This window comes from Phalacrocorax aristotelis, chromosome 3 (assembly GCF_949628215.1).
Source record: "Phalacrocorax aristotelis chromosome 3, bGulAri2.1, whole genome shotgun sequence".
Taxonomy (NCBI): domain Eukaryota; kingdom Metazoa; phylum Chordata; class Aves; order Suliformes; family Phalacrocoracidae; genus Phalacrocorax; species Phalacrocorax aristotelis.
This window is the reverse complement of record NC_134278.1, coordinates 81,519,150-81,532,097: the sequence shown is the minus strand read 5'-3', so window position 1 is coordinate 81,532,097 and position 12,948 is coordinate 81,519,150. Positions and strand designations below refer to the sequence as shown.

Sequence of the window (12,948 nt, the reverse complement as noted above, 5' to 3'; positions counted from 1 at the left end):
AGGGAAAGGCAAAGGTGACGTAGAATATTTTTAAGACTTAACTGTATAATTTAAGTAAAGTAGTAATGAAGTAAGACATTGTTGCCAGTAGCACAGCCCTTAAAATTCCACTTTGTAGCTCTACTAGTTCCCCACCATCATTTATGGTAGTGTCACAGAGCAGTTGTAGGCATCTTTTGCGCACCTCGCAAATGAGTGGATTTAATCCCATGTATAATTTTCAGATCATCTGTTCTTAAATATGGGCTATTTAAAGTATGTGGTCCTGTTAAATGACACCAACACATAGATAACATTGTTAGAGTGAATTTCACATGTTTCATTTGCTTGTGCTGGATTTTAATTTCCGTTTTCCCTTTCTAACATGAAGAAACATTGTATGTTTATACATAAGCCAAAGTATATAAACCCCACTGTGGATGTATTGGCTATTAACAGCACTGTCATGTTTTCAGTGTCTCTAATATCTGCGTAGTTGACTTCAGTCTGTACCCAGATGTCTGCATACAGTGCATACAATTTTGTTATGCTTCTTGGCTTTCATGCTTCCTGTGTTTTTGAAATTCAATTCCTATGTATAATATGTAAATTACCAAAATGGGAAGTTAGTTACTATTTTATCTTTGATTTGCAAATTCTCATTATGCATTTTTAGTTTGATAGATTTCCTTTCACATGCCCAGTTCAAATTTCTGTAACCTGAGGATCTGTAATTTATAATAATCTATGGAATTGATTTAGTGCCTTAAAATTTAGGAAGTGAAAGAGATATCTGATCGTAATTTTTTGTGTTCTGTACTCATATGCCTGGAGCCTTCTAAAAAGCCTCCAAAGATGAAGAATACGTTTTATTAAAATATCAGACATTTCTGTTTGCTGTGAGCACATCTGCTGCTGCTGAGGTTGTCTCTACCTGTCCAGGTGCAATCATTAATTTGTTACAGTTAGTATTTTTCTCACTCCAAATCCCAGTAATTCCTAGGTGCTGAAGTTTTCCATAACACTTACCACAGTTGTTACTTTCTTCCAAATGCTGCTCTCTAGGTTGTTTGTTCCTTCCTGATTTCTCCAGAGCCATCTGGTCTGTGCTCCTGCTCCATATTCAGTGTATGTCAGTTTCATGAATGTTAATTTTATTGCAACTGACAGAGTGCCATTGTCTCTTTCTGATGTGCAACCAAGACAGAACTTCTGATACCTCATTTGTTTAAAGTATTGTTAGTCCATTGATGTGAAGCAAAGGTTCTTAAAACTGGATTTTTCAACTTTGCTTATCTCTGTAATCTTATTAGTCTTTAAAAATCTTAGCCTGGATCTCTGTTGTTCTTAGGAGAAACATTAAGGAAAATATTATAAATTTCCATCCTGTCTTTGGTTTTAATGCTTTAGTTTTGTGGTTCATTGGAGAAATTTTCGATCCTACCACTTGTACAGTTGTCCTCTAGTCTCACCAATTGCTGTCGCTGCTTTTCTACCATTTTTCTCACACTCCTAACTGGGTGAAGCCAGGATGCTGTGAAGAGGTGGCTTTAATTTAATGCAGCAAAATAAAGTGAAATTTTCAAAATGAACACATATTATTAAAGGCTATCTAGTATAATCTTCTGGGGGGGGAAAGAAGTAGGGTTCTAATTAAAAATTATGTAACTAAGGCTGCAGTCTGTCAGTCATTAAAATGTACAACTGTATACTCTTCCTCAGACTTACACTAGTATGAATAATGTAAAGTAGTTGTAGTAAAGTTTTAACTGCAGCAGCATTTTTCTTCAAATTTTCCACTAAAGTAGTTCCCTTCATTGACGGATGGAAGAAGAGAATGACTTGCATGCTTTTTTTCCTACTTCACAGATAGAGTGGTTTTAAGTGAAGACACAGGGATGCTTTCATGCGTTTTCAGGAACTGATACTGTAGGAAACAAGCCGCTGAGTAGCTGATGTCAGCTGACTACTTTTCTCCTCACTTTTCTCAACGGGGGGGCTAACAATTAATGCAGACTCTGATCTTACTGAAGAAGGGATTATAGATACCCTCTGTTGTTCATAAAATTTCATGCAGTGTTTTGGAGTTTTGTTTTCTTTAAAGACCAAGACTAATGAAAACATTCAATTCAAAGGAGGGAAACAAGACCAGCTGCTTTGCTTTCTGGCAAGTTTAAGATAGTGTCGGATGTTATGTTTGGAGCAGAAGCATGATCGGAAGGTGGAATATAAAGAAATGCATGGTCATTTGAAGAGGAAGAAATTAAGTTTTATTTTGCTTTAAAAAGAACGTGCATATTGCAAGTTTGGTTACAAGTTACCTCTTCCTGAGGAAAGGCTGGTTTCTGTAATGACAGTGAGGAACAAAGAAGATAGACATAAATGAGGCTTAAATTTACCTTTCTAGGTAAGATCCATATGGAAGAAGGGAAGCTTTTATTACGAAAATGAAGACAGTCACTTTAAAATACCCAGGTGGAGAAAACAGGATTTTCCTGAGAAATTCTTTGTCAAATTTCTGAAATCCCTTTGTCAGATGGAAGTAGGAGGAAGATACTCCCAACTGGTCTCATGAAGTATGAAGTAGTAATCTGATTTCTGTGTAATCACAACGTGATGAGCTACAAGCGGAGTGATAGATGCTGAGTCCTTACATCAGAAAGGATGAATTAAGATGTTGCAATTTAAGGATTTCAGTTAAGGGCGGGAATTTTGTGGTGTTCTGCCATGCTAATTACTTTCTTTAGGAGGTTAAATGTGGAGGAGAGCTTTGTTTCAACTGGCCCATCAGCCCAATGCAATGAGTTAATGTAAGGTCATGCTGCTGAGATTTGTTGAAACAAGAGAATTAAAACTCTTTCCTTCCCTACTTGAAGTTGCAGGGCTGATAGTTGTTTTGATGCCAATGCCAAAATAAAGATTACAACAATTATTTGTTGTGCAACAGAACGTCTTGTGGGTCTGGGCTCTGTGGATATGAGGATCTGTTCAGAGAATGCCAAATAGTTCCCTAAATTTATAGCTGGTAGCTAGCGTGAATTGAGAAGAATCGTTAAGGAGCCTTTAATTTTTGACAAAATAATTAAGGATTTAAAATGTAAATCTTGAACCCACGTAGTTTTTTGGTTTATAAAAATAATTCCAGACTACTTTTTTTTTTTTGCTCTTTTTCTGTATATCTGAACATACACTTGAGATGCTGAATTATTTGTAGGACATTCTGCCTTTTTGGAGAATGATATACTTTGGGCTGGATAGCAAAGTCAGATGCATTGGAACTTTTTGTGTCAAACTTCTTGCATACCAGGGAAGATAGCCTGTGCTGTATTTCTTTGGACACCAGATTCTTTCCTTTGTAATTTAGTGCTTGTGTCATCTAGTTGCCTCTGCAGCTCAAATGGTTAATTCCCCATTCCATTCTCCTGCGTGGGATGCTAGGAGGAGAAGCCTGTAAGTGTCTAGAAGCAGTACTAATCACTTACAAATGGTTTGTCTAGTCTGTTTACCATCTTCTTGGCTGGCAGATGAGAACTTTCCCATTCTTCTGATTTCTTGGCAGCCATATCAGAACAAGGCTTATTAAGAAGAGTCTGTCAGACTTGCCTAGCTTGTCTAGTGCCATGCTGTGTAAGAAATAGATTGCTACATCTGGTATGAAATATAGAGGAATAGAAAACTTAGAGGAAAATAAAATTACTTTTCAATCTGATTCTCTAGGCAATTCACTTCTTGCTTACCCCTATTTTTCTTGTAGATTGCAGATTCCTTTGGTATATATAGCTTTGAAGTGCAATAAAAACCGTTCTTCCGCTTCCTATAAAAACTGTTCCCAAGTTTATTCAAGCTTGTGTATAGCCAAGCACTTTATTTCACTGCACTTTTGTGCCTTACCTCTGACAAGCATCTATCCATCTTTTGTACTGGTCAAAAAGATCTTTTGCTATCCTGGCATCCGTTATAGTAGATGTCATTCTGAATCTAGCTTCTCTTCTGAAAAGTCTCGCTTCATGTGTGGTTATTTCTGATACCAAATCTGTGGTTTATGTGAAGGGAAGGCTCCCTAACTTGAGTCTCTGGGTGCAGAGACTGCTTTGCTTTCTTTCAATGTGACATAGGGGTGCATGGGAATGGGTAGTAGAAATTATGAGTAATCTTTGTGCTGGGGGAATGACTGCTGTATGTTTGAGAGCTTGTAAGTGTTGTGTGTTACCAGTTTATGAGTATGTTCTCAGTGGTTTAGGCAGTGCAAGTGTTGTGAGTGAGCTGTGGTTGGCTTGCGTTATAAAAAAAAACTTATTTACAAAAAATACATAGCAGCCAATGTTTAGAATTTATGGATGCTCTTGATGGTGAAAACATCATGTGGTTTTACTAAACTTTAGTTTAATGGTAGAGACTGGAAGACCATTACTATGTGTAATACTACCACTACAAGTGTAAGCGATGATGCTTGCCATGAATAATGCTTTGGAGTGCGCAGCAAATCACTTGCAGCCCAAAGTAGTGCAGCATCTAGAAAGGCTCACTGCCATATCAAGTGATTTTCCTGCTGTACTTACTGTGAATTTTATTAAAGAGCAGGTACGGTCTGGCTCGTCTGTGGAATGCATAAATAGGATGCATTTTACTAATGGAAGCATAAAGCTTTTAATTGTATTTATGTGTTACTAAATTGTACTTTGAATTTATTTTTTTCTGCATGTGTGATTCATATTTTTTCCAGCTTCCCATGCACCTTACAAGTGGGATTATTGGCCACATGATGATGTTCGCGCTGAATGTAGATTTGTGGGTCTAACTAATCTTGGAGCAACATGTTACTTGGCATCCACTATTCAGCAACTGTACATGATACCAGAGGCCAGGCAAGCAATCTTTACTGCAAAGGTATGCTTTGGGGTCTTCTGTACCTTGTGTGGGTTTTCATAGAAGTTTAAATTTAGAATCAGTGCAAATGCTGATGAAGACTTCTAAGGCTTAGTTCTTCTTAAAGAATATTTCTTCAGGACTTTAGTTTGCGTTTTGCTCAGTTGGATTCTTTTGCTGATATCTAAAGTGAAAAGATTTTTTAAAAAAATGTATTTGTAATGTAGCAGGTCCTTAAGATAGTATTGTAATGTGTTCTCAGACTCTTATTTCTGTCACTATCAACCAGATTTATTCAAGTTTGGTTTTATGGGAATTGTCTGTTGTTTCTTAACTCCTTCTTTGTCATTTTGTTAGAATAAATATGATTCTTCTTGAATGTTTATAAAGTCCCAGAGCATGTATCTTACACTTCCAGAAGTACAGCAAGTCCTGTGAATTATTATATATTGGTTAACTTCCAGAAATACAGTATTATTACTTCTCGCTATTTATTGTAAAAGAGAAAGCTTTGTTTTGGTCCATGACATCAGCAGGACATACATAATGTGTGAAGCACCCTAATTGGCAGTGACCTCATAATTTTTTGTTACCATTAAGTTATTGGTCACTTAACTTTATCTAGAATAAGCCATTTATAAATAAAAATGAGAAAACAATATAAAAGAGGGAAACTGCCTCTCTGCACTGGAAATGCATTATATAGAGGGCTGATCCCACAACATCTGTGAATTGAAAAAAATTATTCCAAAATTACTACAATCTTTTGTAATACCTTTCCAAAAGCTCCTAGCTGCAGGAAATTTTTAGAAAATAGAGTTACTTTTTGACTTAGGTTTAATGTTGACATGCCAAAAAATGAACAGGTGTTGCTTTATATATAAGTGTAATATAGTGTGCTCTGTGTTCTTGTACACAATTGTTTTTCTTAATTGTCATAATAAAGTGGTTGTTCTTTTGTTTAGAAAGATGATTGTTTCTTTCATCTTTTTAAGGGCTGTTTTTGGAAAGTTATAAGCGAATAGATAAAGTATTCTTTTATCAATTTCTTTTAGTATTCAGAAGATATGAAACACAAGACCACTCTGCTAGAACTCCAGAAAATGTTTACATACTTAATGGTAGGTGCGAAAGAGGATATTTTATAAAGTATCCTATTTTCCTGAAATGGAGGAAAAAGCAAGAAAAATGTAGTTACCATTCTATATGTAAATTCTTGGCAGCTTAAGTCCGTTGTGCTCAAGTTCTGTAAATGAGTGGCTTAACTGAAAGAGTTTTACCCACTTTAAAGCTGTTATTCAGCAAATCACTTAAGTAAACATTGGCGTAATAGATCTCATGAAGAGGCAGCGTAAATCCTAATCTAAGATAGGGTTAAATGTTGGGCACTAACATGCAATGAGCAAGAACCAGCTCTCAAGCGTTAGTAATTGTCTGCTGTGTTCTTAAAAAAAAAAATGTTTGTGAAGTGAAGATACGGGAACGTCAGGTTCAGGTGTCACAGTACGCGTGTCCTTCACTTAAACCTTTTACCCCCAGCACACTAATGCTGAGGTGAACACAGGATGTTTACCATGGCTAGGGGGCTTCAGTTAAGAGTGAGTTACAAGTATGAAAATCAAGTCTGCGTTTTAGTTACAGTCATGGTGTAGCTGGGTGTCAGGGCTGTGCCCAGTATGGATACCATGTGCACTTACATTGCTAAATCCCTGAGTGGTCCAGGAGCTCCCTGGCTGGATATCTCCTTGGATGCAGTAAGGGAGAGGCTTGAGACAATGGACCAATTTGAAACTGGGTCATTGACTGTACCTTCCTAATGAACTATTTGACTGATTGTTACCGGAGCCCTCCAGGTAGGAATGTGGGACATTCCTACTATTGCCTTCGCTGTGTCTAGTCCAGTTTGCAAGTCGACTTTTGTAAATGATCAACATAAACTGTTCCTGCAGAAATTATTATAAAGGGACAGTCTTTTTTATGGATTTAAGATATTTAAGAGTTCATACATAGTTAAGATGAATCAATAGTAATGAATTACACAGATGCTGGGAAGGTCACATAGGACTCTTACCAGCTGCATTATGAAAACTTAGAAAAAACATGATTTGAGGATTCTCTCCAGATCTAACTGAAGATAGCAGTACAAGGACCCTAGCCACAGATTTCCATCACCGCCAAACACCAACTGGCTGTCCTGTTACGAGTTTTTGATTCCATATATGAGCACCATGCCAAGATCCCAATAAATTGTTGTTTCTTTTTAACAAGCACTCTGCCATGAGTTTGTCCAACATCATTGTCATTCATCTTGTTTCACATGGACCTTGCTGTAAAGGGTTCTGAGCTTGATTCTTTGTTTAATCTTGAAACAATTTGTTTGCCCCAGTTTCCCTGGTGATAAAATGAAATACATTTGTTCATTGCATTTTCCTTGCTCCAATATTTTAAAGGTTAATCTGTTGAAATAAAGCATTTAAGAGCAACTAAAAGTTTTGAAATTCCAGAACCAAATAAAATTGAGGCAGTTCACAGGTGTTCACTCCTGTTAAAATAGTGAAACAGTTCTGAAATGATGCAAAATGAAAACTGAGGAGAGCTAAGTGGTTTTCTTCTTGGCACTGGCTTTTGTGAAAGAAATTCAAAACCACCTTGAAGACAAATATAGGAAAGGAATTTAGACATGTAGTGCCTGCCACGAATTGTCATGAAAAAAAAATAAATCTAGGTATTTACAAAAGCATAAAATAATATAAAATCATATGAAGATTTACCATTATTAAAATCTTGAAGAAAGACTTCATCCCAAAAAATATAATATTTACAGGAAGCACTGTCTTGCCACACATCTTCAAAAGAAAACAGTACGTATATCGTGGTTTACAAGAACAAAGTTCCTTCCGCTGTAAATAAGTTCTGCATTCCCAGCGTGCAAAGCAGTGGGATGGGGGATGTATTCTAAAGAACTGCTTTATCCTGCAAATTCTTTTCTCTGACTGAACACCTGCAGTTGAGAACTAGATTATATCGTTTTATGCCATAGAATGAGAATTAAGTATTTGTCAAGATTTAAGCCAGTAATGTCCAGAAATACATAAGTACAGGCTGATGTTGCTCATATTAGATTTTGTATCTGAACAGATGCAGAAACTGAATGTGTCACGTCTTCAGCCAAGATACTTTATTTTAACGATTCACTATATTAAGTATTTATTAGATATTGAATAATACTTTATGAATTATATTTTATAATGAATATCATAATAATGATAACCAGTTAGTTAAAAATTGCTTTACATTTCATCAGAAACATTTAAGCACTTATACAACTTTATTGCCTGCTAGGCATATGGAGATATTGTATGTAAAAGTATGTCCCTTTTTAAACAGACATTTCTGTATGTATGTTCGGTATATCTGTGTAATTTAAAACTATAAGGATTTGCACTGATTGGTGTTTTTTTTTTCTTTTTTTTTCCCCCCCCTAAAGGAAAGCGAATGTAAGGCATACAATCCAAGGCCTTTCTGTAAAACCTATACCATGGATAAGCAGCCATTGAACACTGGCGAGCAGAAGGATATGACTGAATTCTTCACTGACCTAATAACAAAAATAGAAGAAATGTCTCCAGAACTGGTGAGTGATTAAGAGGGAGCAAAAGGGAGATGGAAAACTTGCGGATTTGCTCAAATTTCCTTGACAGAATGTATTAATTCATTCGCAGAAAAATACAGTGAAAAGTTTGTTTGGAGGTGTTATCACAAACAATGTTGTTTCTTTGGTAAGTATTCTTTCCCTATCCTGATCTTTTCAAGATTTTTTTTTTTTTTTTAAACTTCTCAAAATAAGTTACTTCATTGCTTTTCTGTTTCATTACTCTGATTTAGGACTGTGAGCATGTAAGTCAGACTGCTGAAGAGTTCTATACTGTAAGGTGCCAGGTGGCAGATATGAAGAATATTTATGTAAGTAATGCCAGGCTGAGATATGTACCATAGATCACAATTATAAATAGGTGCAGTAAAGTATAAGAGACTGCATCATACACTATTAGTATGTTGGTACTTTCTGTGTTTGTACGCTAATTTTGGTGTATTTCTGGGTTGATATTACTAAGTACTCTGGTCAAATTGTTTCATCTTTTCAACACTGCATGCTACCAGCTAGTGCTGTTTGGAATTGGCCAAAGACTGTGTTATAGTCAGTAATCACTTGCTCCCTTCTGTGTTTTAAAAATCCTGTGGCAATGAGAGAACTATAAATGTCAAAAGATTTTACATGTAGACGTGCTGTTGCTTATTAAGATAATTGAAATCTTACACCAAAATAATTTTATGTTTTCAAGTTTTTTAAACAACTATAAATCCCCACACTTGGAATTTGAATTTAAAGCACTTGAATTCTTTGGGACAGCTTGGAATATTGAGTGCCATTTTTATGAACTGGTTCCTTAATTTTGTCTTCAGGTTAGGAACTGGTTTTCCTGTCAAACTCCTCTCTTAGTCCAGGTGCATGTTATTTTTGCAAACTTTTTGATGCTTTTGACCACCTTTACTTTCATAACTTATGGAAATGTTGATTTAAACTTACTGTAAGATTGAAAAAGAGGCATTTGTAAAGCAGGCCATGCAAGCACAAGATATAAATACCTACGGTAAACATAAGGTCCTTCTCTCTCTCTTTTTTTTTTTTTTTTGTTTATTATATGTAGGAATCTCTTGATGAAGTAACTATTAAAGACACCTTGGAAGGTGACAACATGTATACGTGTTCTCATTGTGGGAAGAAAGTGCGGGCTGAAAAAAGGTATGTTTAAGAAGTAAATATTTCTAATGTTTCTTTTTAGTAAATTACTGAAATTACTGTTGGAACAAGAGTAATCCTTCAGATGAGACAGGACTGTGTTTCCATTCAGCTTGCTACTGTGTGGGCCTCTGAGGATGTGATCCCTGTGCATATGAGCACATAACTAAGAAATCAAATTTCCAAAACAAAGATTATCTTGGCAAAAGATCACCCAGAGAGTAAAATGTTTGTGACCTTTTTAAATGTAAATAAGAAGACATTTGTAGAAATTAGTACCTTTTGAAATCCATTACTTCTCCTGTTTTTAAAAGATCGAGTTCTTTCAGAGGTTGTTCAGAACTCGTGTTATTCATTATGCAGGATAAGTGCTTAGGTTTGATACATAACCCCAAATTTCTTGAATAAAATTGGTAGTTGTAAAAATGTTTCCATATTTTAAAAAGTCTGCTAATAAAGAGAAAGCTAAATAAAAATTCTATATTGTCTCTATATTGCAACCAACAAAATTTCTCTTTTAGACATGAAAAACCTCATAGTTATTTTTGTAGCTGTTAAAATGACATGGGTGAAAGAGTAACCTACTTTAACATCATTATTGTGAAGTTTATGAGATTTTAATACAAGATACGTTCTGCTTTGAAATTTGTCAGTTCAGGATAGTACCTCCCTCTAATGAGGGCATTTGCATTGTTAAATTCACTCATGACTCATTTTACAATATCGTTTTAGAAAACTGTTATTCATGCCATATGGGTAAATTTGATGTTTCTTTCAAGGCACGATGATAGTCTAAACAGAATTGTTCAACAGGCTAAATTTGACCTTTATGCTGCCAGTTAGACCGCCCTGCTCTAGGGCATTACGACAGCTGAATTTTATATTCATGTGACTTAGCAACAGATTTTCAATTCTATGTTTGAAATAAATGTGTTGCAAGTCTTTGTGCAAATACAATTCAAGCCGCTACGCTTTCATAGATCATGATTATTTTTATTCCTTCAGGGCATGTTTTAAGAAACTACCTCGTATCTTAAGCTTCAACACAATGAGATACACATTTAATATGGTAACCATGATGAAGGAGAAGGTCAATACGCATTTTTCATTCCCGTTACGTTTGGATATGACACCGTACACAGAAGATTTCCTCATGGGAAAAAATGACAGAAAAGAAGGTATGCCTCATAAAATTAATTCAACAAGCTTTGTCTCTTTCATCTGTGTACCACTTTCTGTATACATAACATATGCAAACAATTAGTGATTTTCTTTTCAAGAAAATAAAATCAAACATAAGTTTTAATGAACCTATAGCCCCGAAGTCACATATTTTATTTAATATGAGAAAACCAGCCAGTTATTTTTCTTTTCATATACTGTTCAATTTGAATTATCTTAAATCTGTTTTTAAAGTATGGGAGAAATTACAAATAGTTACATACAGTTTGTCACTGGCCTGTTTTGATTTTGCAGGGTAATACCTGAACTTCAGCAAATGGCTAACTGCCACCATAAATAACTTGGAATAACTTACTTATTAGTCCTGATCTCTTCAGTAGTGATGCTTTGCAAAAAAAGCTGTAGCTGCTTCACAAGAGTTGGGATCTATGCTGCTTGTTCTGGGTATGGAGTTTCTGGCTGTCATCGTGGAGAGCTGAAAAGAAAAAAATTTAGGTGCAACTACAGGAACTGTATAATATTGAAGTTCAGGTGTTCAGGAAATAACTGATTAAATATTGTATTAAATTATTTCAGGTTTTAAGGAAGATGGTGAATATTTGAAAGAAACTGAAAGCTATGAATATGATCTGATAGGCGTAACGGTCCATACAGGAACAGCAGATGGTGGGCATTACTACAGTTTTATCAGAGATATAGTCAATCCCCATGCTTACAAAAACAACAAATGGTGAGTTAAGCAAAACAAAATTTTATAATTCCATATGTTTCAATAACTAAAGCTTGTTAAGATGTAGTTCAGATATAGAAAACTTGTCAGATGTAGCTGTAGGTTTTCCTCAAAAGCACAAGATGTTGGATAGGTGAAAGTATATTAATTTCCTAGCATACAAGTTTGTTTGTTGTAGCTGTAATAGTTGTGGAGTGCCTTGGACACAGGGGCAGCAGGAGAATGCCATGCTAGTCTCACGTTACAATGCTTATTTCTTGGCATGAATATCAATGACTCTCTTTTGTCTGTACAAATGAATAGTAAGATTTAATAGATTGTCCTTCATAAAATCTGGTTGTTACCCCTGTCCAAGCATACAATTACATTTATGATTGTGGAATTTGGACCTTTTCAGCGAAGCAACAATTTGAATTTTTATTTGCTTTAAGCTTGTTGCATCCTGTGTGGCAGAAATGGTGTTACAATACCTAGGTTATCTAAATCTGTTCTTACTGTGCTTTTTATATGTGGAATTGGTTTCACATTTCATTTTTTAGTTTATCTATCTGATGATCTTCTCTTACTGGCCAGCTCCTCCTAGATGTAATTTACAGTGACATACTGGAATATTTGATATCACTTATTTTTCTGTCCCTTCTTTTCAAAGATTTAAAAAAGAGACAGCGTCTTCTTAGACATAAGTGACAGAAAGAGGAATAAATGCAATGTAGTATTTTCTTTTTAAAATATTTTTTTTAACCTATGACATCCCCCTTCTAATTTTGAAACTTGGACATATCATGGTTGTGAAGAGGGAGAAGAAGTTAGGGGAGGCAGCCTGGGAAAGGGATGAGCCATGGGCATGGAAATATGGGAGGGTCTTGCTAGGTGATATGAGAAAGCAGGGAACTCTCTCTCCCAGTCATTTCTGGATGTCATATCACAGATTCTCGGAGGAGGCCATGGAATAGGAGACAAGATTTCCTCTATTCCTGTTCTGTAGAATAGCTAGCTGGAGCATTTTTGAAGTGGTTCCTACCGGTGGCCCAGTCCCTGCTCCAGAGGGAATCCATAGCAGTGTACCACTTTCCTCTATCCCCTTCCAGTTGGAGCTCTACTATTATATGGAATGGTTCTCCTTTTTAAAATTTTTATTTCCATTTCACTCAAAATGCAAGGCAAATCATCTTGGCTGCATTAAAACCCTATCTGTACCAGAGTCAGGCTGAGAAATGGGGAAAGTAAGGTGTCTTTTGATTAAAAGAAAAACCAAGAACTGTTGAAATGCTGACTTCCTAATCTTATTGAAAGGAAGCCACTTTTTTGGGATCAGTTTTTAGTTTGCTGTGATTCAAACAAGGTATTAGAAATTAATAGCAATACTTAAATCTGAAGAATCATTTCAAGT

General features: G+C 35.7%; 1 protein-coding gene across 10 annotated transcripts in view; it reads left to right on the top strand.

Annotated features, from left to right (window-relative positions):
* The window catches only part of USP34 (ubiquitin specific peptidase 34), a 139,929-nt gene that overhangs the window by 93,037 nt on the left and 33,944 nt on the right, over nucleotides 1–12,948 (top strand). For all 10 annotated transcript variants that reach the window (XM_075088181.1, XM_075088176.1, XM_075088178.1 and 7 more), the window contains 8 exons: nucleotides 4,703–4,866; nucleotides 5,901–5,966; nucleotides 8,333–8,479; nucleotides 8,568–8,624; nucleotides 8,731–8,808; nucleotides 9,555–9,649; nucleotides 10,652–10,824; nucleotides 11,405–11,558. In XM_075088181.1, the coding sequence (XP_074944282.1) occupies nucleotides 4,703–4,866; nucleotides 5,901–5,966; nucleotides 8,333–8,479; nucleotides 8,568–8,624; nucleotides 8,731–8,808; nucleotides 9,555–9,649; nucleotides 10,652–10,824; nucleotides 11,405–11,558 (934 nt within the window). The remainder of the gene's footprint in view (nucleotides 1–4,702; nucleotides 4,867–5,900; nucleotides 5,967–8,332; nucleotides 8,480–8,567; nucleotides 8,625–8,730; nucleotides 8,809–9,554; nucleotides 9,650–10,651; nucleotides 10,825–11,404; nucleotides 11,559–12,948) is intronic.